We start from the raw sequence: 19,139 nt of genomic DNA, 5'->3' as shown, positions 1-19,139 counted from the left end.
TAACATTTTCTCCAGCAGGACTAATTACTATTCTAACCTTGGTAGGTGAGGAAGGAAGGCCCTAGAGGATACTTCCTCTTTGTCCAGGAAATGTCACTTCCTTCAGAGAGCAAATTTTTGTGGATGATTTCCCCAGGTTCTCAGTTTATGTTCCCAGACTGAGATGCACTGGGGGACGCCCAGATTCTGTGAACCTGACAGCTCTGCTGCAGTCCCATTACCTGTGTGCCAAGCATCTGAGCTGTTATGTAGGTTGTTTGAGAAAGGCAAGACTTGCCAACACCTGTATACTCAAGGGTTACTCTTACTGTGTCTACGTGAACCAAAAAGCCAGAGTCATAAGATATTAAAACAAATGGATGAAGAATCTACACAAACAAAACCCAAAGCCCCACCAACTCAATAAAAATAGACAGAAGCTTCTATTTTCCACCGAGTTCTTTAAAAAAAAATCTGGACCAAAATGTGTGTTTGTGTGCTGCTGAAGTTTGGTTAAGTCAAATAACCATGACTAGAAAGTTAGCATCACAAATGCTAAAGCTCAGCAGGACACTTTTATACAACTCTTTTCTTTTCTATAAGTAAGTATGAATTGTGTATGAAAAGACCACAACATCAATATGTCTGCCTCAAAAATGTGATTTAGAGGTTAATTTAAATGTGAAATTCTGGGAATATCTTTTCCAATTTATTTTATTTGTTTCTCTTTATTTGTACACAAACACACGAAAACCTCTCTGCGTGTAATAATAAACTCTGAAACAGCTCTTGCAATAAGCATCGAATAAAAATTCTGTGTAATGAGAAAGCTGTAAGTATTTATTTAGCCTCCTCCCCCTCTAGTAGCAATTGAAATGGATGGCGTCTTTTGCCTAGATGAAATACTGTGAATAGTCAATACTTCACAGAGTTGTTTATGAGGTAATTTAAGGGGAGGTCTAATATTTAAAAGTATTTCAAGCCATGCGTGAAAAATTCATTATAACTGATTTAAAAATTATAAATGATAAATTATAACTGATTAAATTACAACTGATTTAGGGAGGAAACCAAAACGCATTCTTAGTGATGACCCAGGGTCTGCCCCAGAGGTTCATTCCCTGCAGCACTATTCAGCCTTAAGGACGAGCCAATCTTTGCTACTTACATTACAGTCACATTGGAAGAAACTGATGGTACAGCTCGTAAATTGGCTTCATCACAGTCAAGTTCTAGATCTCGGCACAAACAGTGCGTGGGCACAGAGCCAAGCACTGAACAGAGAGGAAGCGGGAAGACGTGATGAAGTGGGGGAGCAGGGGGAAGAGGGAACGAAGAGAAAGAAAGCAAAGCCATGAGAATATTGCCTACGATGAAAGTCTATCACGCTTTACCTGAGCACTTGGGTGAAGGCTTTAAATTAAGGTTCCACTGTTTGCTCTGAATTTAAGGTCAAGACCAGGCCAGCCTGGCATTAACATTAGACCATATACACGCTGAGGATCCCAGCCCTCTTTCCTTTATTTCCTTTTTTTAAAAAAGATTTTTTTTAAATGTGGTGTGTGTGTGTGTGTTTGTGAGTCCATGGGTGCTCCAGAGAACATCAGATCCCTTGCAGCTGGTGGTGACTGGTTACAGGTGGTTGGGAGCCTCTGCTGCTGGGAGCTGGGGAACCAAACTCCAGTCCTTTGCAGGAGAAGCAAGGGCTCTTAACCACTGAGAAATCCTTCAGCTCCCATCTCAGATGTTTCTTTAGATAACGGAGCGCTGACTAACATGGGGGTGGGAAAAGAATGAAGTTTCCTGGACAGAACTTCTCATCGTCTTTTAAGTTTTCTTTAAACATAAGAGATAACGAAATGGCTTGCATACGAGATGGACTGGTGATGGGAGCAGGGACAGAGGTGCCATCTACCCAGCCCTGCCCATTGGCTTTATTTTCATAGAGGACTGACATTTCATTTGTCGCAAAATGAGTGAAATGTCTGCTTCTCTCACTGAAGGGAGAAGTGACTGCGTGTGCGTGTCTTTCTTTCTCTCTGTGTAGGGGGGAGGCTTTATGTCCATTTGAAGGCTTATGTTTGATAATGAGTACTGAAAGTAATAAATAAAGTCTTTGGTGGGAGACTAAATAATTGTAACCAGAAGCCTGCAAGAAGGAGACACAAGCACAGAGCTGACAGCCTTTCGCCCTTTTGAAAGGGTTTTTCCCTCAGAGCTCAGGGCTGAGAGCACAGAACCCTGGCAGCAACTCCTGCTTGTCCCGCAGTGTTTTAAATGAGCAATTATTGTTTAAAAATAAGCAAGTCTGCGAAGCATTGCGTTTTTAGTGTCTTTGAAGGCGTTGGTAGACATGAATACACATGGTATCCTGACTGATAACAGGTAGAAGTGGTTTCTTTTGTGCACTGAGGCACTGAATATTTATAGCTGTAGCTGCTGCTATGTGGCTCCCAGCACCAGGAGTCAATAGCTGATGCAGAGGGCAACAGTCACTGTCTCGGCAGTGTCTATTCCTCAGCAAGCAGAAACCACAGTGTAGCAGGAAGATGGAAGACAAATGCCATTAGACCTTGGCTTTGTGAATGGGAGGGCTCTAGTAGATTTTAGACTTTTTGAATCACATCCACAAGATGCTCCAGCCCCACAAGAGGGTCAAAAGTCTACATCCCATTCTTCATCTTCCCAACACCCAGTATCAGTGAAAACAGGATGGGCAGAAAAGCACCCATCCCGCAAGTGAAATTTTAGGAGTTATTCAGCTTATTTATGATAAAACCCTTTCAATATTTTAAAACCATCTTTTGAAAAACTTCTGGAATGTGGTGACACACACCCATGATCCAGCATTTGGGAGGCAGAGACAAGAGGATTGTGGGTTCAAAGTCACCCTGGTGATTTAAAATTATATTTAAAAATGTTCATGTAAGAATTTTAACAGGGTTAAAAAAAGATTATTGCAGAGAGGTTAGTGCTTATAGCCAATGAATACATAATTTCTTCCTCAAATCCTTCAAAGTCAAACTCTGATGATGCGTTGGCTATCTTACATAGGATGCTCTCCATGACATTTCTCTGAAGAGGTGACTTTAGAATGTGAGCTGCTCACGTTCTTTCAAGTATTCAAAATATTTTTGGGCTGATCTTGGGGTCATTTCTAACACGAATCTGATGTGAGAAAAGTGTCACAACAGGAACCTTAATTTAAGTTTCACCCCACCTCATGTGCTGCTTGAAATGTTCAATTTAGATATTACGATCCCCACTCTTTCTAAAGAAATCTAATTACAAACTGAGCTTTTTGATGTCTTCTAAGCATCAGCAAAAAATGACCTTTGTATTGATCTCGATCCGTCACTTATTGTCGTGTGCCACACTTCTTGAATAATTCCTTGTGACAAACCTCATCCATAGGGACGGAGCACGCAAAACTGGGTTCTTTTCTGGGTCCCTCTGTTTCCCCTACTGCTTTTGCTTTTCAAGCCACAGTGTGAGCCATAGTGGGTCAAGTTGGCATTTCTCTCCTTGACCTTAATGGTCTGAGCTTTGGATGCAGCTGCTGAATTCTCTCTCTCTCTCTCTCTCTCTCTCTCTCTCTCTCTCTCTCTCTCTCTCTCTCTCTCTTCCTTCCTCCTCCATCTTTCCCTCCCTCGCTCCCTCTCTCTCCCTCCCTTTCCCCCTCTATTTCATTTTGTTTCTTTCTTCCTTTCCCCTTTTCTTCCCAGTGTTTTTTGACACAGGCTCCCACTGTGGCCAGGATGGCCTCGAACATCAGATCTACTGCCCAGCTTCTGGTGCTGCTGGCATTGCACTGCTATATCACTGGGCTTTTAAGGTTTGACATATATGCAGGTGTGCACCGTTAGACCAAACTGAGCATTTTCTTAGCGATTTTTTTTTTTTTGCTATTACCTTCTTTGCCGTTTAACATTTGCCTTTTATAACTTGGTAATGTGTTAATGATTTAATTCTGTTAATGACTATACATTAAATGTTTCTATTACCTTTTCTTTTGCCATTTAACTTTGCCTTTTATAACTTGTTAATGTGTGTTAATGATTTAATTCTATTAATGACTATACTTTAATTTTAAATTGATAAAATATTTTTGGAATATGGTAAGATAGAAGATTCAATTCAATTTTTTTGGATAGGGTAAGATGAAATTTCAATTTAAATATAAGAAATGAAAACATAAAATACAAAAACGAAATTACATTTTAAGATAATATACTTAGTTTATGCTTTTGTATTTTATTAATAACAATGCTATGCCTTTCACATCTTCAAAAGGTTTTTCAGCAATACTCAGAATTAAACCTAGAACCTCATATGTGCTAGGCAAGTGCTCTGCCGGAGAGCTACAGCACCAGCTGAACTTTCACCTTTCCAATGATCCAATTTGGTCCCCCACCTTTGAGAGGCAGGTGTGACACTGACAAAGGTTGCTGGGCAACGAAGGCTGCTGGGCAGAGACGGGCATACCGCATACCGTTTCATTGGGGTTTGTCTTTTAATCTCATTTGAGTAGTAAAGACAAAAACATATCAATATGAAAAGCTAAACTTTAAATTTGTAGTAGAACAACAAGGAAAAGAACACAACAAAAGAACCTTCCTAACCCTTGGTTCATGAGTACAGTTTTGCAAATTACAGGTCCCAGGCACACATGTATATTTGCAGGATTTATTAACTAGAAAAAACGTATTTAAAAGAAACCATTTTAGTATGGATTCCTGATTGACATCACGATGAAGTGACTCTCCAGGCTTTCTCCCTTCCACACCCCGGGCAGCATCTGCAAGTGTGTAGCAGGGACGGCAGTGGCGAGCTGCAATGAACAAGGCTTTCAAAGGCCTGTGGCTTGGCGCCGTGGCTGGAGACCACAGGCACATTTTCACTTGTAGACATGAAGACCCAAGCAGTGAGTGGCTCTGCTCCTCCATTTCCTTGCTTTCCCTCACTGTACAGTTTTTCTTTTCTCTTCTTTCTGCCTGACTGCCTGTCTTTTTTTTTTTAAACATAAATTTTTAAGTTGATTCTTTGGGAATTTCACATCATGTGCCCCAGTTCCGCTCATATCCCAGCCCTTCCATATCCACCCTCCACCCTTGTGACCTCCCCCATGAAAAGAAAAAAGTTAAAATTAAAAAATTGCCTTTGATGGCCAAAAGGACGTTATATAAAATAGCAACCCTGATCACTGGCTTTGATTTTGTTCGTAATACCTGATTTGATTGATTACTCTTAAAAACAGAATTCCAAATTGAAGCTTCCTTTCTTAAGATGCTTGCAACTAGAAAACCATAATTGACTTTCAAAAACAAAATGTTGTATCCAAAAGGTAAAAAGCAATGGTGTCTTACCACGACCTCATCAAGGGGGGTGGGGGGGACTCAGCTGCTGTGGTTACTTACAGCATTCCGAAGTTTCTGCCTCAAAGGAATTAGTGGAAGTCAGTTTGTAGTAATTAGCAAAATATTTGTCCAGTTGTAGAGACCACCCATTGTTGTCTCCTGAAAAGAAAAACCCGATAGCAAGGAAGTTAAAAAAAAGAAAAAAAAAAACAAGCCAATATGTTTTGCTATCTTGGCAAAAATAGTTCCTCTAAAATAAGGCAGTGAATCTCGAAGGTAGTTTGTTAATTATCAAGAACTTCCTACAGGTGCGCGTTTCTGTCCCCTGAGGAGGCCTGGGGTGGCCCCAATCTCCTGTTTATCAAGCTCTGTAGTAGCTTCCTGCAAGCCCTATTTACCATGATCTAGCCAGAGATTGATCAGATACGCTGCAACAGATATGCTCCCGGTTGTTTTATGTTTTCCTAAACCACCCTCATTAACTGAAACTAATTCTCATGTATAGACATATCATCTTTATTCATCTAAACTGGTTTTGTAGATGTACAGACATGGATAGGTGGCGGTGGGGGTTTGAATGACACCCACTTCCAACCTTTCGCGCTTAGTCTCTCCTTGAAAGTGGCTAAGGAACGATTAGGAGGCGTGGCCTTGTTAGATGAAGAGCATGACTGGGCGTGGTCTTTGAGGTTTCAAAAGTCCACAACAGGTCCAGTGTCTCTTTTATCTTTTTCTGCTGCCATCAAATCATGATATAAAGTCCTCAGCACTATGTCTGTCTGCTTCCTACAATGATAATCATAGACTAATTCTATGAAAGTGTAATTAAATGCTTTCTTTTATAAGAGTCACCTTGGTTATGATATCTCTTCGTAATATTAGCAAACCAAGATGGATAGGATGGTTACACTTCACGCACGAAGCGGCAGCCCGGAAAGGGGTCTCAATTGGAAAGGTGCTGGTGGTACAAACACGGGGACCTGGGTTTACTTTCCAGAATCCGCATTAAAACAAACAAACAAAATCAAAAACCAAAACCAAAATTAAACAAAACAGACGTGGGTATGGTGGCACGTTCTTGTGATTGCAGTATTAGGGAAGAGAAGACAGAGAAACTGGATATAAGGAAGAGAGCTGACTCCAGAGGAAGACTGTACTGCGTGCGGGTCGCAGAGCGGGAGAAAGCCGCCACTGGAGTCCTTCGGAGCTCTGATTGTTCCATCAAGAACGCCGGAGGCTGCACTCGGAACTGTAGGGTTTGGAATTTGGCCTTTGGTCTTTGGTCCTGCTCTGGTCTGATCCTTTCTTGCTGTGCAACTTCTCTGTTGGAATGACAGCAGTTATTCTGGGCCATTGTATATTAGAACTCATCTGTAACTTTGTAGAAGTCCACAGCTAAGGCATTGGCTCTAGTATCGGAAGACTTTGGGCTTTTAAATGATGTTGAAACTGTTAAAGCCTGTATAGACTTTTGAAGTTGGAATGGACCCATTCTGTATTATGAGATGCCTACAGGGACAAAGAACAGACAGTTACTGCCTAACAGATATAGTTAGGTGTCAAACTGATAAGGTATAAACTTGTGATAGTTCATACTGTCGACTTGACAGAATCCTCAGTCACTAAAGACACAAGCTTTGGGCATATTTGTGAGGGATTATTGGATTGGGTGAGTTGAGGTGGGAGGCCCCCCACTAGATGCACGCAGAACTACTACAAAACTAGGTTAGGGCTCCAGGTGGGATAAAAAGAAAATAAGCTGAGTACAATAATTTAGCACCCTTTGGGCCCCTTTTCTCTTCAGCACTGAGGAATGAATCTATTCCTGCCTATGAGGTGAATGTTCTACCAGTCAAGCGTCTGGCCACCGGGATTCCCCTTCTCTAATGAACTGTACTCTTGAGGTGAGTGCCAAAAATAAACCTGTGTTCCATTAGTCGAATTTGCCAGGCATTTTGTTAACGCAATAAGAGACCCTCCTAAGACTTGCACATCCTCTCACTGAGTCCTCTGAAGCTGTGAGAGGAAAAGCAATCATGGTTATATAAACAAGCAGACTAGGGTAGAGGACTGGCCTAGTGTGAGTGTGTGTTTGTGTGTGTGTGTGTGTGTGTGTGTGAGTGAGTGAGTCTTTGGGTTGAATCTATAGTACTATATGTGTCTGTCTGTCAGGTTCTGAGGTCTGTGGCACTAACATTTCCCCTTTCCTAGGCTTGGCAGTTTGTTGACTCCTTTGTAAATATTTAAACGCAGAAGCATTTAGGAATTGAAATTTGAGTTTATTATTATTAGGCTTGAGGAAAGTATTGAAATTTACAAAGTGTTACCAAACATTTTCAAAAGAAATGCATTTTTAAGAGTAGTATTATGAGGTGGTATTATGTATTTATGAATAAAATGCACTCACTGGTCTCTGGTGATACTGAGGGGCTTCCCCCCTTTTCCCCCCAATCCCATCTCTCCCTCTTTTCTTTCTTCTTTTGATGTGGTACTAGGGTATCACAACCCAGGGACTCACACACACACACACACCAGGCTAGTGCTCTACCTTGTTCTAACAGCCACGGATGCTTTTCCTGTACAGCTGCAGAGGACTCAGTGAGAGGATGACCAAGTCTTAGATGGTCTGCAGACCTGACCTTTTAGGCTGCAGGGCCTTGTGAAACTGTGGACCTGGGTGACTATAGCTCACCTGGTCAGATGTTCCCATTCAGAAGCAGTGTGGGGGTGGGGCTGAGGGGAAGCAGGTGACAAGGCAGCTCTCTGGAACACAGGGCTGTTTAGTAGATGACATTTCCTTGCTGCGGAGACTGATAGGCAAGCCGGTGACTGACACGGTGTTATTTGCAGTACCTCTTTAGCAGGTTCTATCTTTAACTCACCTTTTTTCAAGTGGACTATTTTAAGTTGTCACATTTTTACTATACACGGTGGAGTGACTTAGCATCATGGGCTTGGTGCCCTTTTCCTGGCTCTCCTCTCTCATGGCTGCCCTCTTGCCCTGCTTCTGTTTAAAGGCATGCAGTGAATGTGATTATCTTAGTTTCCTTACTGTTGCTGTGTGATAAAATATGCCGACAAAAGCAAATTAAAGAGAGCTTAATTTAGCTTCCAGGTTACAGTCCATGGCTTTGAGGAAGCCATAGCCACGCAGGAACTTGGACAGTTTGTTACACTGCACAGTATGAATGAGTTCATACTGCTACCCTCAGCTCTCTTTTGACATCTTTACAAGACCCAGAATGCTTTGTCGAGGGAATGGTGTCATTCCTCAGTTAATTTAGTCTAATAGCCCACTAAACTCATGCTCAGAGGCCTATTTATCTGACAGTTCTAGATTTTGTCCCTGTGACAATTAGTATTGGCCATCACTGTGGCCTTTGTTGCAGCAATTTTGTCAAGTTCAAATGGTGTAGTTGACATTTCAACTTTCTTCCTTTCTTTCTGTTAAATAATGATCTTAGTGGGGCTTTTGCTGGGACACCATCTTGGATCAGGTAGACTGTTGGGGGCAAGGATGGTTTCACAGACAATATTGACCCTGTAGCAGGGGTTACTGAAATGTGAGTGTCCCCATAAACCCCACCACATGCTGTCTGCCTCATAACAGGTATAAAAACATCTTAAATATTTCCACTCTTGTCATACTTCTTTACGGAGCCGTGGGGTCAGAGGGCCCTTCTGCAGAGGACAGGCTGAGTGTAGAGCTGGCCATCGGGGAAGGCGTGGTAATGCCATCTATTATTGTCATGGTTACCATGAGTGGTATGGGGAGGGGGTGGGGTCAGTGGATGTTAGAGATGGGGAAGCCTGCAGCCCAAGTGGTGGTGGGAGAACTCTTATAGATGGGCTGCTCTTGTGGCACAGGGGCTACTAAGGTACAGTGTTAACCACGGTGTTGGTGGCCTCCGTGTTTATTCTCCTGAGGATTCTTCCCCTTCAGAGTGAGTGACAGCCGTGCTGGTGACCTACTCAAAGGTGACATCGCCGAGCAGTTATGGAGGGGAATCCCTGCACGTCTGCTCTTCACTTTGAACTTCTTCCTGTCATTTTCAGTGACTGCTAAAGCTGAGCTGCTGTAATGATAAACCCGTGATAAGCTCATGATAAAGAGTTGTGGCTTTAAACCAACTGCCATGTCTGGGACAGTGCCCTTGACACACTGAGTGGACACTTGAGGTTGGAATGGAGCCACTCCGACTCTTTCTCGCTCTCATTCTTCTTTTCACTCTTTCCCACCTCCCTCCCCTCCCCCCAATACATACAGAGAGCAGTGGCCAAACCAGGGAAAGGCGAAGGTGAAGCCAGAACAGCTGCAAGGAATTCTTCGCCTGGCAGAAACAGTACAAACTTGCCTATTCTTCTTGAGGTTAGATCATGTATTTTGTAGAAATTTCTCTTTAAATAATAAACTAGTCACAGAACCAAGCTCTTGGTAATTAGTTTTTACCCTCTTTTGCTTGCCAAGGCATTTTCTTCTTCCTAGCCTTTGCTTCCTCCCAGCAGAAGGCAGGCACACAGAACAGGAGACATGTGGCCAGAATTGCAAAGTTGGAGTTAGCATTTTTAAGAGAACAGCTTTTTAGTATTATGTGTTTCTATATTTTAACTCATATATGCTTGATATTTTAAGGATACGCAGTTTTTCATACATTAGTAACTATTGCAGAAATTTAATTCTCTGCTTTTTTTTTTTTTTTTGAAGGAGCTCTAAAGTAATCTACTTTATATTGAAAAAAGAGTTTGGGGAAATACTCACTGAATGGATGGAGTTCTTAGATATATACCAGTTGTACTGGCTGGTTTTGTGTGTCAATTTGACACAGGCTAGAGTTATCACAGGGAAAGAAGCTTCAATTGAGGAAATGCCTCTGTGAGATCCAGCTGTAAGACATTATCACAGTTAGTGATCAAGGAAGGAGGGCCCATTGTGGGTGGTGCCATCCTGTGCTGGTGATCCTGGATTCTATAAGAGAGCAAGCTGAGCAAGGCAGAGTAAGCAAGACAGTAAATAACATCCCTCCATGGCCTCTGCATCAGCTCCTGCTTCCTGACCTGCTTGAGTTCTAGTCCTGATTTCCTTTGGTGATGAACAGCATTGTGGGAGTGTAAGCTGTAAAAACCTTTTCCTCTCCAACTTGCTTCTCGGTCATGATGTTTTGTGTAGGAATAGAAACCCTGACTAAGACACCAGTGAAAGAAAACCCAGTCTTCTTTGTGCTAATAGAATTTGGAAATCAAGACACTTATATAGACTCCACTGTTATAGTTCTCATCTATTTTGCCAGTGTGGGGCCTGGGAATCTGTATTTCTATATTCTGTCTGGGTTTTAGGTCAAGTCCTTGGGGAACAATTTAATATCATTGTATTTTCATAGTGAGCCAACTCTTTGATAATGATTGCTTTTGAGGGTAGTATTCTTCTCATGGGGTTGTAATGGAGAGTAAGCCTGATACCCTGCATAACTGTCCAACAGAGGAAAAGAAAACCTCAATATTACTACAACCTAGTCCTCCTTGAAGTTTGCAAATACTTCTACTGAAAGAAGGCTAGTAAAAAATAAGAACAAAACCAACCAAGCAACAACAACAACAAAACCCAAACAAACAAATAAACAAACAAACAGAAAACCAACCCATGACCTGTTTCAATAAATCTAAATGCAGTAAACAGGAAACATGTGTGTCCAAGCCTCCACCTCCAATGAGAGTGAATCACACAGAACCCCAGACAAAGAATTAAAAAGAATAAGATGAGTTGTACAAAGAAATGAAAAAAAGGAGCAAACTCTTGAGTGAATTCCAAGAGAATACAATCATTTGAATGACAAAAGGAAGTTAGCATAGGATACAAAGTAGAATTAAAACAAGAGATAGAAACATTGAAGAAAAACTAAACTGAAACATTGAAGAATTCTATGAGTCAAGTGGAAAAACTCAGTAGAGAAACGTCATTAGAGCTGGAGAGATGGCTCAGTGGTTAAGAGTATGTGTTGCTCTTCCAGAGAACCTGAGTTTGATTTCTAGTCAGGTGGCTTATGGCCACTGGTAAACCTAGTTCTAAGGGATCCAATCTTAAGAACATTATGAAAAGAGAAGATCTCAGAAACATGAACATAGAAGAATGATAAGAATTTATTGCAAAAGAAATTAGAGAATAGTTTCAATAAAATTACAGCAGAGAATCCTCCAAATCAAGGTAAAGAATGCCCATCCAGGTACAAAAAGCAGCGAGAACACTGATGAAACAAGATCAGGAAAGAATTTTCCTACATTACATTAGGTGAAGGATTAACATACCCAAAACAAAGAAACAATGTGGAAAAATTGTGAGAGGGCAATACTGAACCACACATAAGACAGTCCCATCCCAATAGCAGTAGATTTATCAAATAAAATAAAGCAAGCCAAACCACACCTTTAAAGTAAAGAGGGCTTTGAATGATGTTATTTCAAACTCTAAAACACAAAAGCCAACCTAGACTATTATACCCAGAAAAACTAGCTATCACAATTGAATGCAAAAGAAAAAGTTGGCCACTAGTGATAGTCTGCTATACTCATAGATTGGTGTCTAACCCAATTGTTATCAAAGAGGTTTTGTCTAGCAACTGATGGGAGCAGATGCAGAGAACCACAGTCAAATGCTAGGTGGAGGCAGGGGGATCCCCACAGAGGAGGAGCAGGAAGGACTATAGGAGCCAGAGAGGTCGAGGAGAACATGGCCCACAGAAGCTACTAAGCAGGGCTCATAGAGGCTCCAAGAAGCTGAAATGACAAACATGGACCCTGTATGGTTCTGAGCTAGGTCCTCTACATGTATCTTATGGTGTGTAGCTTTGTGTTCTTGTGGGACTCTGAACAATGGGAATGGGGATGTCTGTGAACTTTTTTTTTCCTGTGCTTGAGAACCTTTTCCTCCCACTGGTGGCCTCTTTCAGCCTTGTTATGGTGATTTGTGCCTAGTCTTATTGTATCTGGTTATGCCGTATTCAGTTGATATCTCTGAGAGACCTGCTCATTTTTTTATTTTTGTTTTTTTTTTTTAAAGGGAAATGGAGGAGGAGTGGATTTTGGGGTGAGGGGAATGGGTAGGGAGGGACGGGGAGGAGTACAAGAGGGGAAACCAGTTAGAATGTAATATATGAAAGAATGAAAAAGACAGATGGGGGAAGAAATGAATGAAATGGAAAGGAAAAAGACAATGCAAACTATCAATGGAACTAAGACTTAAATTTTCAAAAGTCAAGTTAAAATTGTCAAACCCTTAGCCAAACCTTAAGACAAAGGGAAGATTGGAATTAATGAAATTAAATATGAAATGGGAGATGTATCTTAAAACTGCATATTCCATAAAATAGGAAAACCTAAAAGAAATAGATAAATTTCTAGTCACATATGACCTGTTAAATTAAGCTGAGATGATTTAAAATGAATCTGCAAATAGCAAGACTAGAATATGAATAAAAAAATTTCCCAACTGAACAAAGTCCAGGTCCAGATGTATTCCCTGGTGAATTCTACCAAATCGTTCAAGAACTAACACATTTACTTCTCATGCTAGTCCAGAGTAGAATAGGAAAGCTACCAAACTGCATTCAGTGAAGCCAGTGTTATGCTGATATCCAGATAAAGAAATGAGAAAAATGAGGAAATGATAGACCAACCTCCCTGATGAACACAGATGCAGACTCTCAGTAAAGAGATACCTGCACATTTCATTCAAGAACACTTGGGTGGGTCCTTTACCACCACCAAGTTCATTAACAAATGAACAGTCTTCAAAAGATAAAATACAAGTGGTCAATAAACATATGAAAAAATTTCCTACCTTACCAGCCATCAGAGAAAGTACACATCAAAGCTACTTTGAGGTTCCATCTTACCCAGTTAGAATAGCATTCATTAAGAAAACAGATAACAACAAGTGCTGCTGAGGATGTGAACAGAAGGGTATCTTTCTACTCTGCTCGTGAGGGGGGATAAAAAGTTATCCATCTATTATGGAAAGTACAATGAGGTCTCTCAAATTAAGAGATCTACCATATGCCTCAGTTCCACCACCTTGGGTGTGTAGCAAAAGGACGTAAAGCTAACATAGCAGAGATGCTTGAACATCAATGTTTATGGCATCACTACTCACAATCATTGAGTTACAGCACCAAGGTTAGATGTCTATCCACAGAAGAATGTATATGGAAATGTTGTTTATGTACACACTGGAACTTTTTAACCACAAAGAAGAAAAGTTGTGTCACGTGCAAGAAAATGAAGACACATTCAGATACCATTAGTGAATTAAGCCACCTGCAGAAAGACAAATATTAAGACTTTCTTTCACATTTGGTTCCTAGAATTTATATAGATACATAAAATCACACTTGCATATATGCTGTGAAAGTGGAAGTGAAACTGTCTAGGGAGAAAGAGTAAGGAGACGGTTGAGAAAACACAGCATGGGAGTTTGGGGAGATGCGTTCAGTGTGCGATATATTCTGGTACGAAAATGTCCTTCTACAACACAGTTCCATCTACAATCAATATACATAATGAAACATATTTTAAAGGCATATGATATATATAGTCTACTGAACATCACAGGTCAGCACATAGAACACTTGAGCGTACTAGATTTTTCTCTACCCGTGTGTGGCTTGACATCAAACCAAAGCTTAATGCTACTGCACGATATTATAAGATAATATCCGGCATACCACTAGCTTGTGAAATGAGCAAAATTCAGAATTCAATGTGTGTTTTTGAAAACCAAATGTATATCACTTTCACATTGTTGTAAAGTTGAAAAGTTGTAGCAAACGTTTGTAAGTCAGGACTGCTAATGTGGGCCTCTATACACTTTGGAAATCTGCCCTACATACTTCAGAGGCTGAGTCTGGGTTCTCTGATGTTCGGATTTCTCTTTAGAGGTGATGAGGCTGGAACCCTGAACCTTGAGTATGTGGTAAGTGCTTTATAGCTGTGGAACACCCACCTCTTAACTTTGAATAATCAAAAATTGAAAGACATATTCCCATTGGAGAGGAACCTAGAACAAAGCAGGGTGTGATGCGGTCTCATGTTAGATGGTCTGCTCCTTTATTAAGATGGAGGAGTACATCTGATAGTCTACAAAGCGTACACCGTATTGGTTGATGAACGAGTAGACCTCATTAGTAAGGTCTGGACTTATGCAATCCAGAGCATTCTTGGTGCTCACATAGTCATTCAACATTCAGCCCACATTCTTGGCAAAAAGTAGAGCATCATTTCCTAATAATGTGATTATCCTTAAAAAGAGAGATCCCCCAAACTACTGGAATGAGCCTGGGGATATAGAGTGAGTTCAGCAGTTTGTCAAAGCAGTTATACGGAGTCTCTTTGAATTTTAACAGCAACAGTAGTTTGCTGTATGAAATGAAGATGCCTCTGTCTGTAGTCTTAGTGCCATCAGAGGCAAATATTTGAAGACACCAAGGAGTGTGCCATTATCCTGGGAAGCTTCTAATGCAAACTAAGGCCATGGAAAAGAACTACATCCCTCTCTTCTTATCTAGTAAGATGTGTTCTGAGAAGAAAATCCCATGGGATAGCATGATCAATACATGATAGTATGTATTACTTTTAGATATTTTCTCTTGATATAGGTTTCATTTTGTGGCTTACACTGGCCTCAAATGCCTGGGTTCAAATTATCTTCCTTTTGTAGTCTTTCAGGTGTCTGAGACAAAAGCTGGCTGCCCCTGGGTCTGGCTCTGAACAGTGTTGGACTTTCACAAACATACTGGAAGTGAAGATTGGGCCGATAATTTTAGAAGAGCTAAGGTTTCTGCTATTTATGCTTTCAAGACTACTGACTATAAAGCCAATTTGTTTTGAACATAAGATACTTGTGGGCATGATGGCGCAGGCCTATAGTTCCAGCTATGTAGGAGGTCAAGCTAGTGGAGACTTAGTTTAAGAGCTTCATAGGATGTAGAGTGAGTTCACAGCCAGTGTGGGAAACTTAGTGGGGTCAGGTCTCAAGATACAAGTCAAGAGAAGGCTGGGTCACGGCTCAGTGAGAATGCTCACTCATATTAGTCCCTAGGACCAATTCTCAGTCCCACAGAAGACGCAAATACCCAAGCATGACTGTACATTCATACCAGAATCATGACCAATGTCACTTCGCTTCCTTTGTTTTTGATGTTAAAAAAGACACCGACTTTAGTGTAGTATCCTGAAATGGGAACCGACTCCTGCTCACACCGCTGGGCACCACTGTCCTCCTGAGAGCAACGTAAGAAGCTTATTTAAAAAGCTATGGAATATTTAGTGTTTCTGAATTTTAAATGCAGGACAAATTAACATTAAGAGTCCTTGAACATACTTCTGTTTTCTAATCCTATTAAAAATATATATCATCACCATCACACTCCAAAATAGACACTATTTATCTAGTTCTCATGATTAGTAAATGCCAAGCCAGCCTCAGATGTACACTCTGTGCTGTTAAAAGTTTTTCTTTTCTAAAATTCCTTGCTCTCCACCCCTTTCCAGTTTTAGGGAACTAGACATTCACACTCTGTCATCTGAAAAAGGATGATTTAGAAGTTCAAAGATCCACAGAGGAATTAAATTCCTGGAACTTTATTTTCAAACCCTGAAGTCTGACCTTTGACAATAAGTTTGCAAGCATATTAAAGACAGGCATTGGGCTTTCCTGGTCACAAAGTAGACAACAAACCCTGGCCAGGAAAGGACAGTTTAAGGGTCCCCCATTTCTGGGCTCATATTTTCCACACTGGATTCTGGAGCAAGGTAGCCTGGGATCACTGGATCATTGTTGCAGAGCCTGGCTTGACCTGGGAGCAGCCGAGTAGAGGCAGCCACAAGGGCTGAGGCGCTGAACATCAACATGACCACAAAAGTCCTCTAGGGGCACAGCTGTCTCAGGAGCAATGAAATGATTCCCTTGATCCCCAGAGGACTAAGGATATAGGCCAAGGAGACCGGGCATGATGGTGGGTGTCTGTGACAGGCTGGTGACTATTCAGAGGTGTTTGTGGCAGAAGACCAGGTTGATTCTTGCATATCTTAGGGGGTTCTGTGGTTTCACATGATGACAGCCCATCAGACCTCTGTCCCTGTGGACCCTGTATAGTATCCTGGCACCACAGAGATTCATGAACTCAGCTGGGGTCCCAGTAGATGGGAAATGGATGAGACTTTTAAGTGGTTTCTGTCTCGTGGAAGGATGGGAAGCTTCTAATGGCAACAACCTCTGCACAGAGAAAGATTTGCATGAATAAAGATTGTTACTCATTTGGGATCGTGAGCTGACATTCTCAGTTCATGCATAGTACAAGGCTTCAGTTTCCTTCACTTGAAAGGTACTGAAATAGTTCCTGTCTCAAAGATTGTCAGGAGGATTAAATGAGGCAAAGTACAGACTTAGACTAGTATTTTATATTTAGTAACTATGGTAAAAACACCAAATCATCCTTGCCATTTTAAATTTGGAGGTATATCTAATTTCTCATATATTACTTTTCTAAGAAGAAACTTAAAAATACTTTCCTTTAAAAGAATTAAAATGTTTTTTATATCATGTAAGGAGAGACCCCATCCAATTTAAATTTTATGAACAAAAGATTTGTTTGAAGGTAAATTCACATAACGATACCACGTAACGAATAACAGCACAGACATTGTTCTTCCACACAGGCAAAAACAGAATGTGGGAACTGTGTTTGGATAAGTGTCCCTCTAAAGTCCCTGTGCTGATAGAGTCATGGTCCTTCACCCATGCCATTCCCGAGAGGCGATGGATCTCTTAAGAACTGGGACTGATGGGAAATTTTAGACGACTTAGAATGGTCCTGGAAGGGGACCCTATTCCCTTTAGGCTCTTGGCCATGAGCGGTTTTCTGAGCACGTGCTCCTGTCACGACTTTGCTGAAGGCTAAAAGCAATAAGGGCCAAGTGATAATGAACTGAAACTTCTCAAGCTCTGGTCCCGAATGAGCCATTTTCTGTTAACAGGCTGGTTATCTACAGTGTGTTGTTAGAGTGCTGAGAGTTGACCACACAAGCCAAACAGTTGGGATGAGATTCTGATGAAATGGTGTTATCAGGGGACTTACGTAATCTTTCTGCATTTTCATTTTCTTTATGTATAGAGTGGATATATTCCAATATATCTAATTACAGTGAGGATGAAATGAAACGAATCATATGAAGGACTTATATTGTGTCTGGCACACATACGTACTCAGACATAGAAGATAATTTAGTTATATCTCTTATTAGATAAAATCAAATACTGCCAAGAAAGTAAGAAGAATCATAAGAAAAGCTATTCAAATTTGGGCTTTCCAGCATAGGGATATTGCCAAATAAAATGTGTTATTACCAATTGATGTGCAGAGGGAGGCACAAAGGAGAAACAGTTAAGGTAAGATCTGCAAAGAGCTTGCTCAAGTCCAGCTTTTCACTATCTCCCAAAGCACCCAAAGGCTTGGTCCTAAGAGTGCTGCTAATGGGATTTTTATGTGGTGGAGCCTAGTTGGAAATCTACAGACCCTTGGGCATGTAGCCTGGGAGAGGACTGCCATCCCTTTCTTTTTGTGTTTTACTTTCTGGACATAAAGTGAATAGTTCTATTCGGCTATGTGCCTCTGCCCTGTCCATCATTCATGGACCAGAACTCTGGACTGGGCCAGGCCCAACTGGCATGTGAGCCATTTGTGAGGCAAAGTAAACCTCTCCTCTTTGGAGGTTTATTAATGAATTTTCTTAGGAACTGGTTACACAGCCAGGAAGCTAACACATACCTGCAATAGAAATTCCAAAAGCGATCATCCCCATATTTGTGGGGAGCTTCCCTGGCAAAGCACTTGCAGTTTTTGCTCTGCTCTCAAAGCTGACTTCTGCGTACTGATAACTTGTTGTTTCTCTTTCGTGTGTATGCTTGTGAGCAGGAAGGCAGGGAATTCACAACTGAACTCACAGAGATGTGATGTGCTACATACTAATTTTTGAGTTCATGTGCCCAGTAATGTTATGCTACTAACCTTTCTGGTTGGGGACAGCTGGCTATCCAGGGCCCAGACAGTTCTCAGCGAGAACAAAGAACACAGCTGTGAGAAAGGCTCATGACCATCTATTAATGAAAAATATATCTTGTCCAATTACATGTGAAACGACCAGTCTGGAGCCAAAGTAGTTCATCTATTTGTTCCAAGGACACAGGAGACATCTTCCTCTGCATGAAATATCTAAGCCTAGGTACAAGGAGACCAGAGATATCCAAGGATCGCTTCTACCATGTGGAGTCCTTTGAAGTTATCCAACCTTAGCCTGTTCACTTTTCTTTTCCTTTCCAATGGCGCTCTCATCAAAGACTCTGGTCTAAGGCTTTCCCTTTCTACAATCTGTCCCCTAAACACCTTGATGTCTTTCCTAGGTGCTCTATGTGGGGGTCTCTGCCTCTTGTTTCTATGAGTATAAGAAATATTCTTCCCTATCTTGTGCCCCCCTCATGGCTATATATGACTAACCATCCCATAAAACAATATAGAATATCCAGAAAAATATTTTTCAAGTTGAGGGCAACTATGAGTGTAGAGAACTTATCTTCAGGGAGTTTACGTCATGTGCAGTAAGGTATAAGATTGAGTCACTGGAAATAGAGTCTAGAATCCAGATTGTGTTCATCTTGGCTGGGACACAATTCTACAGAAGGACTACCTTTTTCTATTTCCCCTGCCTTGACTGCTGTAACAAATTTCTACAGTCTGGTGGTTTGAAACAATAGAAGTG

At 41.1% G+C, this 19,139-nt stretch overlaps 1 protein-coding gene across 1 annotated transcript in view; it reads right to left on the bottom strand.

Moving 5' to 3' along the window:
• The window catches only part of Rxfp1 (relaxin family peptide receptor 1), a 170,699-nt gene that overhangs the window by 48,709 nt on the left and 102,851 nt on the right, over window positions 1–19,139 (bottom strand). The window contains exons 3-4 of the mRNA XM_052180957.1: window positions 5,397–5,495; window positions 1,148–1,253 (exon numbers count right to left, since the gene is read on the bottom strand). Of these exons, the coding sequence (XP_052036917.1) occupies window positions 1,148–1,253; window positions 5,397–5,495 (205 nt within the window). The remainder of the gene's footprint in view (window positions 1–1,147; window positions 1,254–5,396; window positions 5,496–19,139) is intronic.

Source organism: Apodemus sylvaticus, chromosome 4 (assembly GCF_947179515.1).
Source record: "Apodemus sylvaticus chromosome 4, mApoSyl1.1, whole genome shotgun sequence".
Classification (NCBI taxonomy): Eukaryota; Metazoa; Chordata; class Mammalia; order Rodentia; family Muridae; genus Apodemus; species Apodemus sylvaticus.
Note: the sequence above shows the minus strand (reverse complement) of the source record. Positions and strands in the feature narration are given on the sequence as shown.